This window comes from Numenius arquata, chromosome 6, assembly GCF_964106895.1.
Source record: "Numenius arquata chromosome 6, bNumArq3.hap1.1, whole genome shotgun sequence".
Classification (NCBI taxonomy): domain Eukaryota; kingdom Metazoa; phylum Chordata; class Aves; order Charadriiformes; family Scolopacidae; genus Numenius; species Numenius arquata.
Window position 1 is genome coordinate 18985403 of NC_133581.1, and position 21397 is coordinate 19006799.

Here is a 21397-nt window from a genome sequence, read left to right on the forward strand (position 1 = left end):
AGAATGTCGTGTTTGTTGATAATAACACATCTCCATTATCCTTTCTGAAGCGATGAATGTTTGTGGCTGTTACAGCTTCAGTCTCTCAAGGGAGAATGGTGCAACATACTTCGCATTTTTATACTGTTTTCACCTACAAACTGTGAGGCAATGCTTTCAGCTGTGTTTATCATGCACTGCTGAAAAGAGAATCTGAAAGACAAATGAGTTGTGTTGATCAGGACCTACAGATCAATTAAGACAGATAGCTGTTAAATCCATGTATTGGTGTGGTAGGCAGTCTCCACAGCTAGTGGCCCAAGGTTCTGGATTTTTTTCAGCAAATATATAACCAGGAATGGCAGGGTCCTACTGTGTCGTCTGCAATGGGGCATTTTCTGCAGGAGTCGCTGCACTTCTGAATTCTAGCATCTTCTTCTACCGGCTCAACGTGGTCTGTGAAGGAGCCCTGTAGTCATAATGCCTAGCATTAAAATCACTGATTTCCTTTGCATCTGGAGCTGCCAATTTCTGGTGTGTTCTTACACTGGATGCTAACCATAAATTGCAAAGAATTAAGTGCTTCTAAATAATATTTGTTTTGACCAATTGTAACAGTTTCAAAATGGCAAAAAAAACCCCCAACAAAACCCCAGTAACAGCAAAGAAAACTCAAACCCAAAGAACTCAGCGAGGCAAACATGAAAAAAATCCTTTGATTCCTAAATACCCAGTTGATCAGAGCTACTGTTTCATGTATGTAAATCCTGTTTTCCTGTGTTAAGGTCGGCAGCTAATGGTGGGGAGGGAGAAACCACCTTGTATTCTCTTATCGGCCCATGTTGTTGGGAAGCAGACTCTATCAGGAGATGGTCTTGAACTTCTCCGTCTCCCTTTCCTCCTCTTCCTTCTCCTCCTTTTACTAGCTGGCTGTTGTGCTGCAGTCTCATCCTTTCCACCATGGGTGTGATGGCAGGACAGGGACTGACCCCTGTGGAGACAGTATGACCACAGTTTTCAAAACGGAGGCTTCCATCTTCCACGCTTGAGGCGCAGAAAGGAAGGCCACGTTTCACACATTTATAAGAACAGGCTGCAATAGAAAGGGAGGAAATTTTAGCAAGCAAATATTTTACTCTTCAGAGTTGTTGATATGAGTCTCTAAGATTATGGTAATTTGGGAAATTCAGGGTAAACAACTGAAATGACAACATTTAGGGAGAGCTGCACTGGATTAAATGGCTTGGCTTCTGTCAAAGCTATTGCTGTGTGTCTGAAGCCATCTGTGATTGTAGGGTAGGGGGTTTTTGTTGGTTTTTTGTTGTTTAAAATTTGGAATAATGAGGAGGAGAGGATTTCATCAAAATAAAAAGACCGGTCATTTAGGGAAGATTTGTGAAATATGTTTAACCTTTAAAAGAAGACATAGCCAAATTAGAAAGTTGAGATTTTTTTTTTTTTCCTTTTAAAAAACCCCTGTCTCAGCAGTGTTTCATGCCATTAGCTTTAGTGTGTGATACCGGGCTTAGTTTTATAAAAAGCAGTTAAAATCACTAATTTTGTTTTAATACCTTTACAAGAGCTTTCAAGCCAAGCCTTCAGTTGTCTTCAGTTTTTTGAAATTAGGGAAATGAATCTCTCCCTACTAATCTGAAGCATCTATAAAGTAACTTCGAGGAAATACAGCCAACTGTTTCAGGACTGATATGACTTAGTAATATCTATACTATTGTTTAGACAAATGTGGATGAGATTTGATTAAATTCAACTAGCCTAGAGTTACAAAGAAGTTCCATATTGAATACATTTGAATATTCAATATATTTATAGAGGAATTTCCAAATACTCCTATTCTGCAGTGGAATTTCATGGAATACTTTGGTGTGCAGAGATACTTGTCAGTATTTTCTGTGCTGTGATAATTTAATCAGTATTACTAACTTTATCAGAAAGTCTTGTGATTTTGTAGCTAATATAGAGGTTCAAGTGCACACTTTAACCAAAAGATGTTAACATGCATTATAATCAGTTCTGAAGTAAATGGTTTAATTGCTTGAATTGTAAGATTTTTGTCTGTGTTTTGTCTGAATAAATTGCTTTATTAAATGAGCTGGGAAAATTGGCTTGCTTACGCGTGTCTCAGTGAGAATTTCTTTAATTTGTTTTGTATGGTATTTATGGCAAATGAAATGTGTCTGTTCAGAGAAAATGAAAAGCTGAAATTTCCTACTATAAAAACCAGAAGTGCTGCACCTTTAGATTAATGGTGCAAGAAAGAGGTAGAGGAATTCCAGTAAAAATCAGAGTACTATTTGAGTTCGTGCGCTACAGCCCATTGTGTGACAATGTAATAGTTTTAGCCATAATTAAAGAAAAAGTCAAAGAATCTGGAAAGTTACTTAAAGATATTAGGAAAAGTTACAGTAAATTTTCAGGGGATTAAAATGAAAGGGCTGTCTGACGTCTTTTCTTTCTTTTTTTTCTTGCAGGCAGTTCATACAGGTATGCGGGCATATATTTATAATAAGAATTCCGTTATTGGCTCTCAGGCAGAGCATTCAGGGATGCGGACGTACTACTTCAGTGCAGATACCCAAGAGGATATGAGTGGCTGGATCCGGGCTATGAATCAAGCTGCTCTTATGCAAACACGCTCTTCACTGAAGAGGCAAGTTCAGTACACAAACTGTTAGATTTTAAAATTTTATTTAATATATTTTATATATATATTAAAAATCTGATTGGTGGTGATTTCTGATAGTGATATTTGCAAATGTGTGCATGAAACTCATTCCTATTTTAAAGAAGTAATTATTTTGAATTTACATTCTGTTGCAAATTAGTTAACTAACGTTAATTAAGAAAACCTGATGTTCAGTACACGTGTCTATACACAAATTGCGTGTCTACATTTAAGGACATGGATTAATTTCTGTGTATATATAATTTTTTAGGGAATTTCAGTTAAAAATTTAAAGTTTTTGTGAGCAAATTCATACATCTGCAACAGCCAGTTGGCAGCCCTGAGGAGAGATTAAAAGGGAAAAGACGGAAGAGTAGCAAGTTGTTTCAAATGAGTGTTTAGAACTAGGATTAAAATGCTCTTAAGAGGGAAAAGAATGTTAAAGATGGGTAAATCATAAGTGCATAGAGTTACAGATATTAACTAATTTATGCCGGTATTAACTGCTTGTTTTTTTACTTACTCTGGTGGCCTTTAGTACTTGTAAAAGCTTTTTATGTTTTTTCAGTGTAGAAAAAAATCACTGTGACAAAAGAAGGATGTCTTTTGTCCCATTGTTCTTAATTAGTACTAGAGGTGAATGAATTCAGCTGTGCCTTCACATGCTTCCATTTTTTCCCTTTTCTTAAAATTGGTATAGCCTTCTTGATGTTTTGACTTTGGTAATGTGATTCTTTCCCTGCAACTCCTTGTGAAAGAAGACTGTACTGTGAGACAACCCTGCTTTTAACCCTTAGGACTGCGAGGATTAAAGTGTCATGGTGCATTTTCTCACTACTGCTTGCTTTTGGCAAATCAAATACAAGTGAAGGATCAAGATCTCTTCCAGACCTTTGCATCCTATATGATTTTGTGTTAAGGTTTTCTGGATTTAATTTAAGTTTCAAATAACATGTAATCTGTTACTTGTTTTTTCTTTCTAAGGATAGGATTAATTGAAAGAAAAATTGGGGAAGTCTGGCATGTTAGAAGTGTCCTTCCTCGCAGTAGACTATGCATTTTTCAGACGCTAAGTAGACTGAAGTGAAAACAATTGTTTCATGGCGCTTACTCAGAATTCACCTTCCATAAAGCTTTAAAGAAGCTGAACTTAGTTTCAGAGAGGATGAGGTGCTACTCCAAGATCAATGATACTTCATCGGCTTGTAAGAGAAAAAAATGTTGTTGAGAAACTTATATACGGAGATGAAGAAAATTGCAAATCAAGTATGTTATGTGTCAAAAGCAATATTGAACTTCTAGCATCTTTAGACATTTTATAGCGTGCTGTAAGTTTAATATCAGGATTTCTGGAATGGAATTTTTGAAATATTTAAACAATAAGGTAAATAAGTAAACTATTGTGTGTTGCAGCATGAATTAGGAGCAGTCGAGGTTTTATTTTTTTAAAATTTTTTTGCAGGAATAGCCCCCAGGTTAGAAATTCCCTGGACAATGATAGTACTGACACTAATGTAGATATTGTTCTGTCCTCTTGGCCAGAAATTATTAGGCCCTAAGGCATCTAACAAAGATATGAAAGACTTTTTTGATTTTGTAATGAGCAGTCGGCAGTTTGGGTTTAATTTTTTGGCTTTCACTGTTTCCCAGAATAGGAAGATTTTCTTTTTTTACAGTGGTTCATATGTAATATTGCACAAGTAGAACGCTTCTTTCATACAATATTATTACTTTCAGTCAATTTTACAGATGCATATAAATTATTTCTGCTTCCTTAATAGCACTGTAAAGGTAACTTTTGTCTAGGATAACAACTAAGTCGTTCTGTGTGTATCTATCTAAACACAATTCTGTCAAATTTATCACAGCCTGGAGAAGGTGCTTTTGTGGGTATCCTTTCTAAAATAGTAAAAATACCACATCAACTTTTCACAGTTATGCAGCGTTCATTATTGACGTGTATTTTCTTTTCAGAGAAACTGAAAAAGTGGATCAGCAAGCTGTTCCCCAAGTCAATCATGTGGATGCCTGTAAAGAGTGTGTGAAGGCAGAGATTACAGATACAAAAGAAGGTTATCAAAAATCAGGTGAAATGCTTGGATATGATAAACGCGAAGAGATAAGAAGAGAAAAAGAGGAGGAGGAGCGTTATATCCACAGGAAAGAAACTCTGGAAACTAAGAAGGGAAAGGCTAAGCATGCGTTAACAGAAGCTGATTCATTATTTCCAGACTTAACGAATGCATCACGGTCCCAAGTAGCTCAACCTCAGCCAGCTGACAAGAATGGAACGCTTCCTAGTTCATTAAGTATGAGTGCTGGCCTAGTGGAGCAGAATGGTACCAGCTCATATAAAAGAGGGTTTGTTCCCAGAACAAATCCAGATAAACAGATTCAAAGAAAAAGTAACATGGCTCAAGTGGAGCACTGGGTAAAAGTCCAAAAAGGAGATACAAAAAGGTTAGTAATAGGCCCATCTTTAAATAACCTGCCAAATGTCATTTTCTTAAATTAGAGGAAAATATGTATTAGTAGTATGTTTAGTACAAATCAGAATTATATTTTACAGAGACAATATATAACAAAACTTACTCTCTCCTCCAGTGCAGAATGGTATTTTTCAGGTGTTTACCTCATGAGAAAGTCAATATAGGATTGGCTAATCAAATCCCTTCAATGTTGTCACTACATTACAAACAGTGAGATTAGAGTGCCATTTTTTTTTGTTACTGTTTTTAATCACTGTGGATGCTTAAAACTTCTTAAAATTTGCAACAATTGAAGAGCCAGAAAGTGAATTCCAGCCCTCAGTAAACAACTACACCATATGTTTTATATATAATTATTTGTTTTCCACTTAAAAGTAAAGAATGCTGATTTATTTTTTTCTCCCTTCTGTTCCTGTTCCAAACAGCCATTCACTCCTCCATATCAGATCACTGCACCCAAAGTCACAGTGCATGCATCACATATTGAAAGGTGTACCTATACTCATTTAGTTAATTAAGAGGTCCTAGGATGTTCCCATGGTCTCCAGGATTCTTTTTTCCCTCTTCAGTCCCTGAAAATCACATAAGTTGTACCAAGAGGTAGAATGCATGCTGGAATGCTTTTGTAGTTTGAAAATCTCGTAATTGCTTTACTTTCAGAGTGTGCGTTCAGATTAGGTACCAGTTGAAAAAAAAAAAAAAGGTGCTTTATATATGCATCTATTCAGAATGTCACCGTGTGTCAAGTGGCAAGAATGACAGTTGGGCTCTATGCTCCATGTGAGGATTTTTCAAATATGGAAAACCTACTGAATTAGTACCTTAAAAATTTGCTAAAATATAATTATAATATAGAAAAATAGGAGAGATTAGCATGTGGTTCTTAGGAGGGGGACAACATTTTGAGCATTTTTTAATGCTTATTGAAGCTAATGTGTCATTGGGATTCAGTAAGAAATCTAAGGCTTGTTAATTCTGTTTGGAAGTCCATTCCTCTAATCTCTTATCTTTGAAATTTCCTTTAAAGAAACCTTTGTATTTTTTGATTTTATGTAAGTTCTTCTAGACTGCTAGAGTCAGTTTACTTGCATCTTTTTTGCTTGGATATCAATCAGTGCTTCCCGAGACAGTAAGCCTTTAATAAAAAAAAGTACTTGTTACGTTAGTTCTTCTTACATGCACAGATGTATTAGTCTAAAATAAATTGAAAACTATTGAAGTAATTAGCCAGTGCTTAAGAAAACTTCTGTTGATGTTTTTCACATCAAAAACATAGGCAGTGAACAGGTTTGACTGATTGCTAAAGAAGTACTGTTTTCTTCCTTATTACTCCTTCCAGTAAATCAGCTTTAGGTGTGTATCAGATATAGTGTTAAGATAGTGCTGTTGCAAGTGCCAGCATTTGTTCTAGATAAAACCAGCTATCTTAGTGGAGCTGTTAAGTATTCAGTGAAACTTCGCAAGAGTTAACTGCAGTGATGAGACCAAAATCTAACTTTATATAAATATGTAGTAATTTTCCTTTTACCTTAAGAACTTTCTTTATGTTCTATTTCCGTTCAATTGACCTTGTTTTCTTTGTCTTTCCCTGACAAATACCATTATATTCTCTGTGTTCAGAATAAATTGCATATTACCTTCCTGAAGATTAATGGATTGATTTTTTTTTTTTTTTTTTTAGTGGCACTTTTTCTCAACGTGCTTAGGTTGTTGCAGTGCCCTTAACTGATGGATAGAAGTGGCATGTTAGTTGTCAAATGTCTTCTTGATTTCAGGATGTAGAAATTTAAGATAGAGCTGATAATTTGATTGACATTCCGTTTTGATTTTAGTAACTATGAGTGGACCACTTAATTTCTTAGTGCTCCATGTTTACTGCTATTCCATCTAAAATGTTACAAATAAAGAACCTCTGAGGATTTAGAAGACTTTAGAATTTTTGAACATGGGATGAGTACAGTTTTATTTGTTTCCTGGCTCAGGTGTATAAAAATGCAATGCTTGCCAGCAAGTTGATTATGGCAAGAAAGAACTCTTTCAGTCTTCACACAAATACAGCAGTTGTTTGTATAATTATTTGCAGGAATTGCGCCTTTTATATAGATATTTAGTTCTTTCAAATAGATATTTTACTTCCCCTTTTTATAAAGCACTCAGAACTGTTTGCTAACTAGTAAATGTTAGCTGTCACTTTGGAGATTCATCTCTCTTAGGCAGTGAACTGATAGCTGCACTACAGTTATGTCCAATCCCACTCTGTTCTCAGCAAAGGGGAATACCTCCTTTAGTAAGGTTCATGACAGCCTTTGAGAGAAATCTAGAGAATTGGAAGGAGGTTTGAAAGGAGGCTTTCAGGAGACTGGGTTTAAGGAATTAAAAGTCAGGACCATCGAACAGCAGCTGTGCAGAAATTATTAGTCTTTGATTTGATTCCAATGCCTGGATAGACATAGTGAATGCATAATTGTAAAGAGTCTGCTATTTCTAACAGTTTATTTGCAATTAAAAAATGTATGTAAATCTGATAAATGTAAGCTTAATATTTCCTAACTAAATGCAGTTCATATTGAGGAATTTCCTTCCTTGCAAATACAGCGTTAAACATTTCTTGTTATGCAGAACTTTCCATTCCTTCTTGGTTTGCTTAAGGATGAAACATTACTTGTCTTTGTTAGCTTCTCTGCATTCCCATGAATGGGCGTAGTGTTTCCAACAATTGTATTTGCTTTCTTCTGAACATTTATCCTCTGCCTTTACAATATCTTCTGTGCGGTTGATTCCCATTGCAGACCCTGAATAATTTTCATGGCCAATAATCATATAATATGGCATTAGGCCATTTTTTCACTCTTCAATGTCTGCTTTTCTTTTTATATTCTTTCTACTTCGTCATTCAAAAGAGGGAGCTTCTAAGAACAGCTGCTTTAGCTCATTTTTGCTCATGATCCCTGAGGATGCAATTGTTCACAATCCATTCTGTACTAATTTGAGTCATTTGGAACATTGTTCCTTTCTTGTTATAGAAATTGGTATGTTGTCTTAGGTGCCTATTTTTTATAATGCAAATGATTTCTAGAGGTCTGAAACCTTAGGTGGCATCTATACCACACACTTAAAGCCTGTCATATTAGCTGGAGTTTCTCCCTACTTCAGTTACTGAGAAATTGCAACCTGCGTGTATGCAGGTAGTTGTCTCTAAAGTTCAGCTTTAAATATGACTTTCTCTGTGCAATGTAATGCACATGAAACTTTGTTCTTTATTCTAGCAGGCTGAAGTGTTGCATGAAGCTGGTGCTTCCCAGTCTTCGTTTTCAGACAGCTTTGGCTCCTAAAGCTGCTAGCCTGATGACTTTATTGACTACCAGAAATTCCTGCTGGTCTCAATAGTTTACCCTTTCATGTCCAACTGGAAAATAACCATACACAGGTGGTTTGCGACATTCAGTAGTTCACTGATGCCTTTATGAGGACTCCACTAGGTTGGAGTGTAGGAATGGTCAAACCCCCTTCTCCTTTTTTCCACAGAGAAATCACCACAAGGATCTATCCTAGCTTCATGCCTGTCTCAGATGTCCTTTCGAAGCATTGCCTACTCCAACCTTTTTCCGCTGTCATTCCTATCTAGAGGAAACACGTTTCTACCAACCACTTTGATTTTCATGTGGAAAGAATTGGCAGTACAGTACAGAACATACAGAGTACAGTACACATGATGTAGTGAGCTAGACAAATAAAAGAGGTTACTTGACCACTAAATGCTGATCTTTGAGTTGCCTTTGTTCATACTGCCTAAATGCTTTAACCTTCATTATAAAATTCGAGGTAACATCATGGTTCAGTGTTATGAGAGAGCAGAGTTTGTAATCCTCCATGCAGCGCAGGGTAGTTTTTCTGCTTTTTGACATGAGGAGTTATGTATCCTCTCAAGAGCTTCCGTATTTCAAGACAGCCCAAGTCCCAAGTCTTGCAAGTAGAAATAGATGGAGGCAACTACTGAACAGCAGTTACTGATAGCAATTCTTTTCCCCCTGCTTCTGTTGTTCTTCGATGCTGAACAAAGAGGTTCCTTTCCATCTTGCCCTTTCTTTCATGTGGAATTCCTGCAGTTCCCACACCATCAGGTCTCTCTGTCATGCAGAGAGTGGAGCCTGCCGAGTGGAGTGATGAAATGTGCTCCGAGTTTCTTCACTGTGTTTCTTTGTTGTTGTTTTTATTTTTTTTTTTTTGTGTTGTTGCTCTGTAGCAAGTCTAGCAGAATGGTTTTCTTTTTGGAGATTCTGAAAAAATGGGTGAATGGCTGCAAGCACAAATCCCTTAGTTTAACTGGAGAATCAGAAATTAGACAGGCAGGTCTAATTGTGCAGCATGAAGCTACAGAAAGATTTTGACTTCAAAGTAGGAGAGAGAACTAACTACACTTTGTCAAAGCTTTTGCCAATTTTGTCTAACTCTCTGTCTACTAAAAAATTTCATTTCTACAGTTTATGTATACTATAGATGCAGTACTAAAGCCAGGATGTAGTGCCTCCTTTTGTAGTCTAGTTTGTCAATGAGTATTGGTGTAAAAAGCCTTGCATTGCTTAAAACAGTAGAACCAGTAGCATTAGGTCAGGTGAAAGTAAATTATAGAGACCTGGGGACTTTGAGAAGTTTCTCAATTTTTGTTCATGTCAATAAAGCAAAAGAAAAGGTATCTGAGATACTCGTTCTGTGATTTGTGAGATTTTGTCTTGTACTTTAAGGTAATTTTTGATAATAAGCATGCATTTGTTGTTCATAAACTGCACCACCTGGTGGTGAGCAGGCTTTCGGTGCAAAGAAATATTTTAATTTACAGATTTGCTCCTTATACGTAACAATAATTCCTTTCTTCGTGTTCTCAACATTCTTTTTGGTCTAAGTACATAATGCTGCTGTCCCTTAGATTTATTTCTAGTAGGTCATCCTAAGTTAGACACTAAATTAAAAGCCTGTATTATATACTATTTGCATCTTTGAGTGAATACAGTGTAGTGTTTTTGTGCAGGGTAGATTTCATTAATATTACTTTGTTAATATTTCTGTAAATTCTTTTAAAATGACTCTTTTATGTTGTGTCTTGTAGTGCCTATGCTGATGTCATTAGAGATTATTTTCTTTTATCAGTCACTCCCACTCACCATGGTATGCTAAAATTTACCTGTTTTTCCCCCCTCCTTAACAGCCTTGCTTCTGATCAGACTCTTACACGTCAGGGTCCCGATCCACCTTTTCCTGAAAACTATCACACTTTGCCAAAGAATACCAGGCAGCCTTCAGGGAGCTCACCACCGCCACCAAACCGCAATTTGCCGAGTGACTACAAATATGCACAAGACCGTGTTAGCCACTTGAAGATGTCCCAGCAGGAAAGGAAAGCAAATAAGGATGGAACTGTTTGGCAGCTATATGAGTGGCAGCAGAGACAGCAATTTAAACATGGCAGCCCCACTGCCCCACTTTATGTAGGTCCTTCAGACTTTATTGATCGTGGTAAGTCAAAAAGTTCATTAGATGTTCCACGATCAATATCTGTTCCGCCCTCTCCATCTGATATTCCTCCACCTGGACCTCCAAAAAATTTTCTCCCAAGGAGACCACATACTCCTGCAGAAAGGCTTACAGTTAAACCATCTGATGAGAGACAGACTGTAGATGTTCCTTTTGCTGGATCACCCAGGAAGATACGAAATCACACTGTGAAGGTTTGTATACAGTATAACTGATTTCAGAGTATTCTACATGGGCTGTCATACATTGATAATTTCAGTAATTTTCATTGCATCCTTCCTTGTTTATGAAAGAACATGCAAGTTGTAAAAGTTAATACAATGAATAATTATCTCCTAAAACTCTTTATGTTTTTAAACATTTCAGATTTATGAATTTCTGTTGGGTAGGAAAGGCAAATTGGCGGCACATCACATTAATTTGGAATATTTTTATTCAAAAACTGGAAGGCATATGCTTATATGTATAGAATATACAAATTGTAATATTTTAATGTATAGAGTAGGTAGGCAAGAATATAAAACTCAGCAGGATGAACTCTTCCTTGATGATTTACTTACGATTGTAGTCTCCAGTGTTTGCTGTGTCTGCCTTCTCTACATGTTTTGCTATTGTAGTTAGTTTTATAACTGATTAAGTTTTTAGTTATGGCTAAAAACTTAATAGTTTTTCATGCATTTGATAGTTTTAAGCCCTTTTCAGAGTTATTATCATTGGGCTAACCAAAATCAAATAGCGTTAGTGTGAAACTTTTACCTGCTGCAGAATTTCAGTGTGGGTTTTTTTTGTACTGTTGTACCTTCTTATCCAGAGGTGACAGAGGTTTCTGTATTCAGTACTCCGCATGGCTCTTCTTGCCTAAGGCAATTAGGGATATTCGGGATCGAATCAATGTAGAATTTACTTGTTTTGGTAGCTCTTACACTCTAATAAGTGGAAATGAAAGCCTCTGTATTCACCTAATTCTTTGACCTCAGCCATGAGCTCTGATGGGGAAAGTATTTGCAAAGGAAGAGACTTGTAAATTCAAATACCCAGCGTGGGTTCAGGACCATGACTTCAGGTTGCATGCCAGCTTCATGCACAGTTTAGTTTTTTTCTTAGTGTATGTGTAAATGAATGCACAGCAGTCTTATCCCTTCCTGTGCAATATAGCTGCATAAATTTTACTCATAAAATAAAACTCTTTTTATGTCATATTGGTTTTACCAATATAGGGAAACACAAGTTTTCCTCATCTGTAGAACTTTTCTGTGAAATTCTGTAGAAGCTTCTAGAGAAGAACACTTACGTTTTTGTGTGAAAGCACACAGTGTCATTTTACATTCAAATGTATATGTCTACAGGAATCTGTAATACTCCCCCCTCCCTGGAATGCTTTATTAAATTCCATCCAGTTACACGTAAAAAGCAAAACAAAACAGCATTCAGTGAAATTCAGAGACAGGAATAAAAATAAATCAGGAGACATTTAGTCTGCCTTGAAGAAAGCCATAAAAGTTTGGCAATAAGAGAAAAATGAAAGAATGGATATGTGGTAGGTTTCAATATTATAAGCAGAAAGGGGCAGATCAAATATGTTTGTTTAAAAAAGAATGGTATTAATGGAACCCATTGCCACAAGGTGTCACTCATGTCAGTAGCTTAGTGTTCCCTGGCTAAAAGAGGGCATTCACAGTTGTTACTCTATGAGTACAAGCCTGCTGTTGGAGGGCATAATTCAACCTGCCTTTCTCTGGGAGACATTAGGTGGGGGGGAAATTTATGAATATTTTTTTTATTTGCTGGAAGCCACTGTACATGTTCTGCTGAAGTATTTTGTGCTGCCAAAATCTGCTGATCTGCCCAGCATCACAGGTGCTAAATTTGCATTTGTTCATTCGTAAGTTTTACTTAATCATCAAGGGATCTGGGTAGCCCATGAATGTCACCATGATCTAAGCATGCTGTGAATTCAAATACAAAATTTGTGGCAGAGGTGCATATCTTCTGAATTTTCTATCAAGTACAACATACCTCTCACTTGAGATGATCCTGAGAATTCTGTCTGTGGCTCCTTACAGAACTCAGCTCACATTGATCGACGCTCTATGCCTGCTATGGGCTACATGACACATACAGTCAGCGCACCCAGTTTGCATGGCAAGTCGGTAAGTTGAGAGAGCAGTTACTTTTCCTTTTGTGTCATCATAGTATTGTAGTTAAGTTTTAAAATCCTGCTTATTCCATAGTAGTTGTATTTTTATAAGTTAAAACATAAATAACTTGAATGAGAACTTAATTTTAACCAGCTCCCAGCAAGCCTCTAGGAATTTTGCTGTTATCTGCAATGCAAACAGGGGTGAGCTGTCTGTTATTGCAGGATTCAACTTTTATTATGTTTATTTGACCAAACGCAGAGTTAATTAAATAATTGCTTAAGCAAGTAAAGTCACTGCTTTCTGGGCACTGAGGTAAAAAATATAATTACAGTTACTCTTCCTGAAGACTGCTAATTTCCTCTTTACAATGTGTCTAAATACCTGCAGCCTGAAGAGCTAACATTGCTTCTCATTCGATTAAGGAGACATCAGGCTAAGTTGGCTAGTATACGAAATTACACAATCGCACAATTACTGCAGCACTTGCCAACTAATTCCACCTATCAGGTCAGCTGCTGCTTGGCTCATCTGTGCCGTATGACATTTTGTGACTCTGCAAATGCTTCATTAGTGCCATGCTTGAGTCTGTGCTTTCTTGTCATTCTTTGGTATTCTATAATTCCCAGGTCGTTTGCAGTTTTCCTTTGCTACTGTATTTGCTATAAAAGATGAGTGCTTTAAGTTATAGGGCAACAGTGCAGATGTTTCAAAGTGTTATGTATACTTCCTTTTTATACTATTTCTGAAAATGCTGCATCTTCAGAAATGTGGGTTAAAATATTAGATGAGTTCTTTCCAAAGCAAAACCATTTATTTGTGCTGCTTTCGTGATGGGATTGCCTCCCTGTGCCACATGCTGCATCACCTGCAAATTGAAATGCATCAGCTACTTTGTACATTCGTATGAGCTTGTAACTGTGTCAGTTCTGCAGGTGAATGTTGGTTCATAAAAGCTCATGGATATCTTGGATCATCAACAGTGCTCTTGATTGCACTGATGTATGAAACTTGTAAATGTGAGATCAGGCATAAATTTACTTATAGAGCTCTTTGGTTCATGTTAGAACCTCAAAAATGGAGCCACCTGGGAATAAAATGTGGTGACTCTTCTTGGAATTGGTGAAGGCTTTATATTGGCCCAAAATTAAAGGAATTTTTTTGAGTTTGGAAAAGTTTAATTTCCCGACTTGCCTCACCTACAGAACAATTGCACTGAGATGGGCAATAGTAGCAAGGATTTCTCAAAAAATGGGCAGACTTTGTAGTCAAGTCCTCAGCCAGACTTACAGACTGATCAGACAAGAATTGTAAGTGAACACCTCTAAAGAAATGCAAGAGTGATATATTGATTTTATGGCATAAAGGATTTTTCTCTTCTTTTTTAACTACACATTCTCATTGGCTCTAAACTTGAGAAAAGGTATCGTTGTATTTTTCTTTTATTCTGAAGTTTAATGTAGCCAGGGTATAAAATCCTGTCAAAGTAGTAGTAAAAATTCTAGGAGTTTTGGGGCATTTTGGCTGATTACAAAGCACATTTGCAACGCCTAAACTTTATTTTGTTGTGTATTGTGAATGCCTCTCTTAAAAAAAAAAGGAGAAATAATTTTGTTATGACTTCTGTGCATGCTTTTCTTGAGGTGGCTGTAATGAAGATATTGGTAGGTGAATGTATCTATAAAATTAAGCTGATAGTAATTACAGGTGAGCCAATGAAAAATAAGGATCAAGTTGGTTGCTATTACTTAAAAGGTAAAATGGATTCTCTAATTGTATAAGTGAGATCTTTTTCAGTATTTTATTCACAAAACTGACTTTGTACTTTTCCTGAATAAAGGAATTCTTATCTTAAAATGTGTATGAAATGTGATCAAAAGTATTCTAATTATTTGTTACATAATGGCTTTTAGTTACATCTGACATTCAGTTAAGCACAGGTCTTTTCTTCTCCCAAAGGACAGACTATGCTGGAAGACAACACCATGACATTTTCAGTGAAGGGATAGTCAGTAGAAATCGGTCTTGAAAAAATAACTTTTGAAAATCTATTATTTCAAGTAGTTACATGTCTCATTAGAGGTGGAAAATTCAAATCTGTGTTTGGAGGGTGGGCATGAGGTAGTAATATTCTTGGGAAATATTTTGCCCATTTTTCAGCTGTAAATAGCAAAATGCTGGTGGGGCAAGTGTGCTTCTTTATGTACTTCCTACTCTGTTATTTTATTTCCTCTTTCATCCATTTTCTTATATGTAATCAATCCAAGTATTTTGAAATTGTTTCAAGCGTTCAAATACATTACTTTTTTTTCCCCCCCATGTACTTACCTGTAGGCGGATGACACTTATATCCAGCTGAAAAAGGATTTGGAGTACTTGGATCTAAAGGTAAGATTTTATAGGAGTCAACTTTCATTATTTTTTTTAATCCAGTGGTCTTTTGTATATCATTTCTGTACCTGCAGGTTTTCAGATCACCTTCGGTTCAGTGATGGAAACTCTGTCTTTTGCCATCACTGTTGTGATTAGAATATTGACTGTCTTTATAGTATTGACTATACAATTAAAGTGCAAACTCAGAAAATGTAGTTGATTCAGTTTGTAGGAAGAACTTGTGTTACTGGTACTCCAGATGAATGATATGATGTGGGTTTAGTGAAATCACATAAAAAACTGATTCAAAATGTTTGTCTGCTGCAGCATTACAACCAATATGAAGTCAATTTCTCTAAGTTAAAATAGTGTTCTTTTAATCCAGCTTTTCCCCTTTAAATCTTCTTGCGCTTTTTCCTTGTTTTTATCATATGCTGTATTTATAATGTCTTGCTTTCTTGTGAAAATGCAGTGTTTAATTAGCACCTGTCATTGTTTTCATATTATTACAGCTAAGAGATTTCAAATGTACCCATTTATCCATCCATCCGTAGATATAATCTGCCCAAATAACGTTACCTGATATTTCCTTTAAAAAATAATTTTAAAATATGATATTGAGCATCAAAACGTCTGTCTAAACTAAATTAGTTCTGTATCTAGTACACCTGATAGTTGGCAATTTGAAAGCAAATCTAGACTTATTAATAACAGGTTTTGAAGAGAAAAAAACCCAAAAAACGTATCATCATACAGTTTGCTCAAAGCCATATCCAACCTGACTTTGTTTCCAGGGATGGGGCATCTACCACCTTTCTGGGCAACCTGGTCCAGTGTTTCACCATCCTCATCATAAAAAAACTTCTTCCTCATATCTAGTCTGAATCTACGCTCTTTTAGTTTAAAACTGTTACGACCTATCCTATCACTACAGGGCCTACTAAAAAGTCTGTCCCCATCTTTATTATAAGCCTCCTTTGAGTATTGAAAGGCTGCAATAAGGTCTCCCCAGAGCCTTCTCTTGTCCAAGCTCAACAACCCCAACTCTCTCAGCCTGTCTTCATAGGAGAGGTGCTCCAGCCCCCCTGATCATCTTCATCTTCTAGACTCACTCCAAGAGGTCCATGTCCTTCCTGTGCTGACGGCTCCAGAGCTAGAAGCAGTACTCCAGGTGGGGTCTCAGGAGAGCAGAGTAGAGGGGCAGAATCACCTCCCGTGACCTGCTGGCCACACTTCTTTTGATGCAGCCCAGGACAGCCAAGCTCTGAATGATATGATTATCATGCATGACAGTAGTCAATTCCGTTAAGATTTTTAAATACTGTTGCCAAATGTGAGAAGGAGGCTTCCCTTTTCATGACTATGAAATTAAGTTCAAGGGAGATACAGGAGGGATAGATGGGCAGCCTTACTTCAGAATAGTTTACAAATATTCCCAAGCAGATTAGACAAAATATGGTTGAGGAAGTATAGGAAGGTTTGTGTTACTAAGTGTAAATTGTGCAACCAGTTGAAACAAATCTGGAACCCTCTCAGCAGTGGTCCTGCTTTGTTCTTCTGCAGTCATACTGTAGTATCTGAAGCTCTTTAGTTTCTGCTGCAGAGGTTGCTAGTGCAAGCTTGTGTCACGTAGATGATGAGGGAAATAGAGCATGGCAGGTATTTGTTAAGGAAGGAAGGGTAAGCGTGACTGAAATAACTTTTTTTGACTGAGGTTTTAACTGGGTTGCTCAAATGATCTTGGTGCAAGTGTTACTTCACATTACATGACAGAAAGTATCTTGCTGTAATTCCCAGCACACTTGAAACTGCAATTGGGCAAATCCTATTTGTTTTGTGTGTTTGTACATGTGTTTTGCAAAAATAAGTCTTATGGTAGGATGAACAATTTACCAGAAATATGACAAGACAGGTAGATATCCGGTTGTAGCTTCCATAACGACAAATTTTATAGACTATAAACCTCAAGGATTGGTGTGACATAAGAGCATATGATTACTGCTGCTCATGGAGTTGTAAGGTTTGGTGTTTTCAATTTTTGCATCTATAACAAGCTATTACTAAATTTTTGTTTGAAACAGATAGAAAATAATGGACCTCTGATCAACATGATATACAAAGTGCTAAAGAACTCAGCACAAGGGTTACTATCCAGTATACATGTAAGACTGCTTGCATCTGAAATGTGCTCATCCCATTGCTTTTTGAAATAGCAGGCAATGTTTACATATTCCGGCTTTTACAGGTGTCTTATGGTAAACAGTAAAGCTTTATGTAAGATTTCTTTTTTTTCCCCTTTTTTCTTTTTCTTTCCCCCCGCCTTTGGAGTCTGTATGTGAAATTATGGCTGACCTCAGTGTTTGGTTTCATTTGATCGTGTTTTGAAAATGATTGTGTCAAGTAGTGATTCCTATGTGTAATTTTGAAAATGTGAAAGCATGCTAAATCTTCATTATGTTCTCATGTTCACTGCTTGATAATTAACAAATTCTTTACAGTTCTGATTATGTAATTTAAAATATCCCCAAAAACGAGACTCTGGGTTTTATGTTAATTTCATTGCTTTGAAAAAGGCTTTGGCGTTCTCTTTGCTTGCAGATAATTAAATATGCAAAATTATTACTTTGACATGCTAGTATTTATGCTTATATTTAATTATTTGTTCCTATTATACATAGGCTTTAGCATTTAAATAATTCCATTAATACTTTTGGAAAAAAGGATTTTTCATATATATAAAACGCGTCATTGTTGAAAATATCCGAAAAGTGAAAGTTTTGAGAGGCAGTAAATACTTTTGATTTTGTTGGTGGGGAGGTAACATTTACCACGTGAAAACACATAAGTCTTTGGAGGAAAGACAGTAAACGTAAATGATGACCATACTCTTCTGTCTTAAACCTCATTTGTTATTTGAAAATGCTGTGTGTAGATGGCTAACTTCATATAACATGTTAAATGAGAAACTGAGGTTATATCAAAGATTTATCTACACTTATAGTAAAATTTAATTACTTTAAGAAAGCTAGCATGATCCTGTAGGTGCCAGTTAGGTTAATAAGTAAACTACGTAGCTTCAAATCTGGACATTGCCAGTCAGTAAAAAAGCAAACTACCCCTTCTACACCACCACAAAAGTCAACAACAACTGCTCTTATATTAAAACTTCTACTTTTATATTATTGAAGACAATATTTAGGTGAATTTTCCTTCATAAACTATTGCCTGTATATGAATAGAAATATACTGTATATGAGTACTGTACTTCTAAACACCAAATGTTTCTTTGCTAAGATAGTATTTGCTTTAATGAATCTTTAAAAGTATTCTAATCTAGTAATATTAAGTCATTGGATTTTAAGGCTTTTAAAAACTGTATGATTAATGAGCTGTATTATATTGTCTTTTTCTTAACCTCATTTATTCACAAAAACGGTCCCATGTAGGCAGTGGAAATAATAAATGTTTCTATAGAGATAGGCATGCCTTCATTTTAAGATTGCTTTGAAGGCTGGAAGTATAATATAGTGTAGCTTCTGTACTGATTTAAAAACTGTGTTATGTGAGAAGATAATCTTCTCACCAGAAATGGAATACGAAACCAGTGATTTATGGAATGAGAGATTTGGTGTATTATAAACATGTCAAAATAGATTAATTACATTTAATTCCACTATAGCACTTTTATAGCAGTCTGTCTTTAATAAAATTCACCCTCTACTATGGAAGAGACTATCCTTTGTAGAATGAAATAGTTGCCAGAAAGTTGTATTTTTAGTCATTAGTTAATGCTGTTATGGTTGCAGTCGTGCATTTAAAGGTTCTATTCAAGTCCTTTGGCTTCAAGAAAGCTATTAAAGCTGAACTATTAAAACTGTTAGGTTTTGCAGGAACAGGACCTTTCTAACCATAGACAAGTGGGATTATGCTGTTTTGTACAGAATTTTAAGCTACTGTAAGAGTTATTAAATAGCCTAATATAACTAGTAGTCCTTTCTGATAGTATTTTTAAAAAACTCAAGTCATATTTGAAAATACTTGTTTCCAAAATTGTATTCATCTTCGTTAATAACTGTGAATATTTAACAAAACTTATCATTGCTGAAGCATAATAAGGTTTTAGTTTACAGCAAATTTCTCAGATCTTCAAAACCTATTCCTCTTAGGTGACAGGGCGTGACACATTAAAAGAACGAAGTACAAAACCTGTCAAGATTGCAGAAAGTGATATTGATGTAAGTATTGAGTATCACTTCAGAAGCTCTTGCATTGTTTTGGCTATTTATCTTGTACTGTTATGGGTTCACATTATTATGCTGTTTGGGTTAATATACTGCTAGTGGAGACTTTTCTGCTTGGTTTTTAAAATCTAACATTATATACTTACATGATTTTATTTCCAGGTGAAGCTAAGTGTTTTCTGTGAGCAGGACAGAATTCTGCAGGACTTGGAGGACAAAATAAGAGCCCTTAAGGAAAATAAAGTAAGTAGATTAAAAAGATTTTTATAAAATAAAACAACAACTTCCCTCTAATCATAAAATATGGAAGTACAAACAAAAAGTCAAATCACTGGGTACTGCTTGCATTGTTGTAGTTTTCTTTGGACATGTATATAAACTTAAAAAAAATATTTTTTTTTATATTAGGATTGAGTACCCACTTTTCTTTTAGAAAACACGTTTTTCAAAATGAATGTTTTAAACCCACATACATTTAATTTTCTGGCATTTATTACAAATTGGGGTATGTACGCTTTTCTGTGGAATTTTATTTTATGTCTTAATACATATATGGTGTGAGGCAGAGTCATGTTTCATTTGTGGTTCTTCTCACCTGCATAAACGTTTGCATAAATAGCAATGTCCTACCATATTGAGCTCTCACTGTAACTTGTGTGGTTGTTTGTTGGGTGTTTTTTGCTTGTTTGTTTTTTTTTTTAAAGCCGGGGGTGTGAGGGAAGGGAGAAGAATTCAAATTTGTAGTAGTTTCAGAAAGCTATGTTGGTTTATATGTAGTACTGTGAACTTAGTTCTGAGGGTTATGACTGAAATGCTAGAATATCTTCTGGGACAAGTTTGTAGTTGAAACCCACCTCCTTTCCTCCGTGTCCATCCAAGTGAGAGTTCAAATAGTAAACAATAACTAAATGGTTTGCCTTTCCTTGTCTTTCCTTGCCTGTATGTATCTTTATCTGCTTCACTGCCTACGAGCTATAGCTGTCATTAAATCGAGGTGGTTCAAAATCTATTCTAAAATCAAAGTACTGTCAGGATGGATCCAGAAAATCTACTGTGCAAAAATGATTCACTTTTGTTTACTCCCGACGGAATGAATCAGGTTTACTTAGTGTTTTAGAAAATATTTTAATCACTCACGTGGCTAATTTAACTATAGCAGTGAATGAGAACCTCTCCTTCAATAAACAGCTAGTGCTGTGCTGTGGTAGGGCTTGTCACAGTTGTGTACTGCTTAAGGGAATTTTTCTGAAACTGTAAATTACGGCATTGTACAGACTGTAGAAAGAAAAGTTCCCCTCTCTCACTCCTTTGTGTTTTCCACAGTTTTGGCTACTTAAAGGAAAGATTTAAGGGAAAATATCAGATAATTTTGGTTATAATAGTAAATTAAGGCTCTTGCACTTTTTCATTTACATCTTAGCCTCCACAACAGGAGGCCAATCCTCACTGCTAGTGGTTTATAGGAAAGACTGAGGCTGTGGAAAACAACTTTTATTTTCCCGCAGATAGATCAGTAAAATTCCATGTAAATGTTGTAAGCTTACTGCCACCATCTTCTTTGTTAGGATCAGCTGGAGTCTGTTTTGGAAGTTTCACACAGGCAGATGGAACAGTACAAAGACCAACCACAACATGCAGAAAAAATTTCTTACCAGCAGAGACTTTTGCAAGAGGATCTCATACATATTCGGGCTGAAATATCCAAAGTTTCAACGGTATGTCATTTTGGTTGTTTCAAGAAAACCATAATTAAAATACCAGTTAGAATAAAACTGCATTGATCATTGGACAGGGGAGTTAAGTCCTATTCTGAAATGATATAGTTAAGGTACAGGATACTAAACAAGAAAAATAAATTAAAACAAGCTCAACAGTTTTCCTTTTCAATGCCCCCTTTCCATTCCCCTGCCAAAGCTCAGAAAACTTTTTTACACCTTTCTCGTTTATGTATGGGGCTTAAATTGC

General features: G+C 36.0%; 1 protein-coding gene across 3 annotated transcripts in view; it reads left to right on the plus strand.

Annotated features, from left to right (window-relative positions):
* The window catches only part of PLEKHA7 (pleckstrin homology domain containing A7), a 176303-nt gene that overhangs the window by 126847 nt on the left and 28059 nt on the right, over positions 1-21397 (plus strand). The window contains exons 9-17 of one of the 3 annotated variants that reach the window (XM_074149664.1): positions 2469-2647; positions 4637-5122; positions 10355-10874; positions 12744-12830; positions 13209-13328; positions 15153-15206; positions 19358-19426; positions 19595-19675; positions 20998-21147. In XM_074149664.1, the coding sequence (XP_074005765.1) occupies positions 2469-2647; positions 4637-5122; positions 10355-10874; positions 12744-12830; positions 13209-13328; positions 15153-15206; positions 19358-19426; positions 19595-19675; positions 20998-21147 (1746 nt within the window). The remainder of the gene's footprint in view (positions 1-2468; positions 2648-4636; positions 5123-10354; positions 10875-12743; positions 12831-13208; positions 13329-15152; positions 15207-19357; positions 19427-19594; positions 19676-20997; positions 21148-21397) is intronic. The other 2 variants (XM_074149665.1, XM_074149666.1) reach the window with 2 other exon arrangements.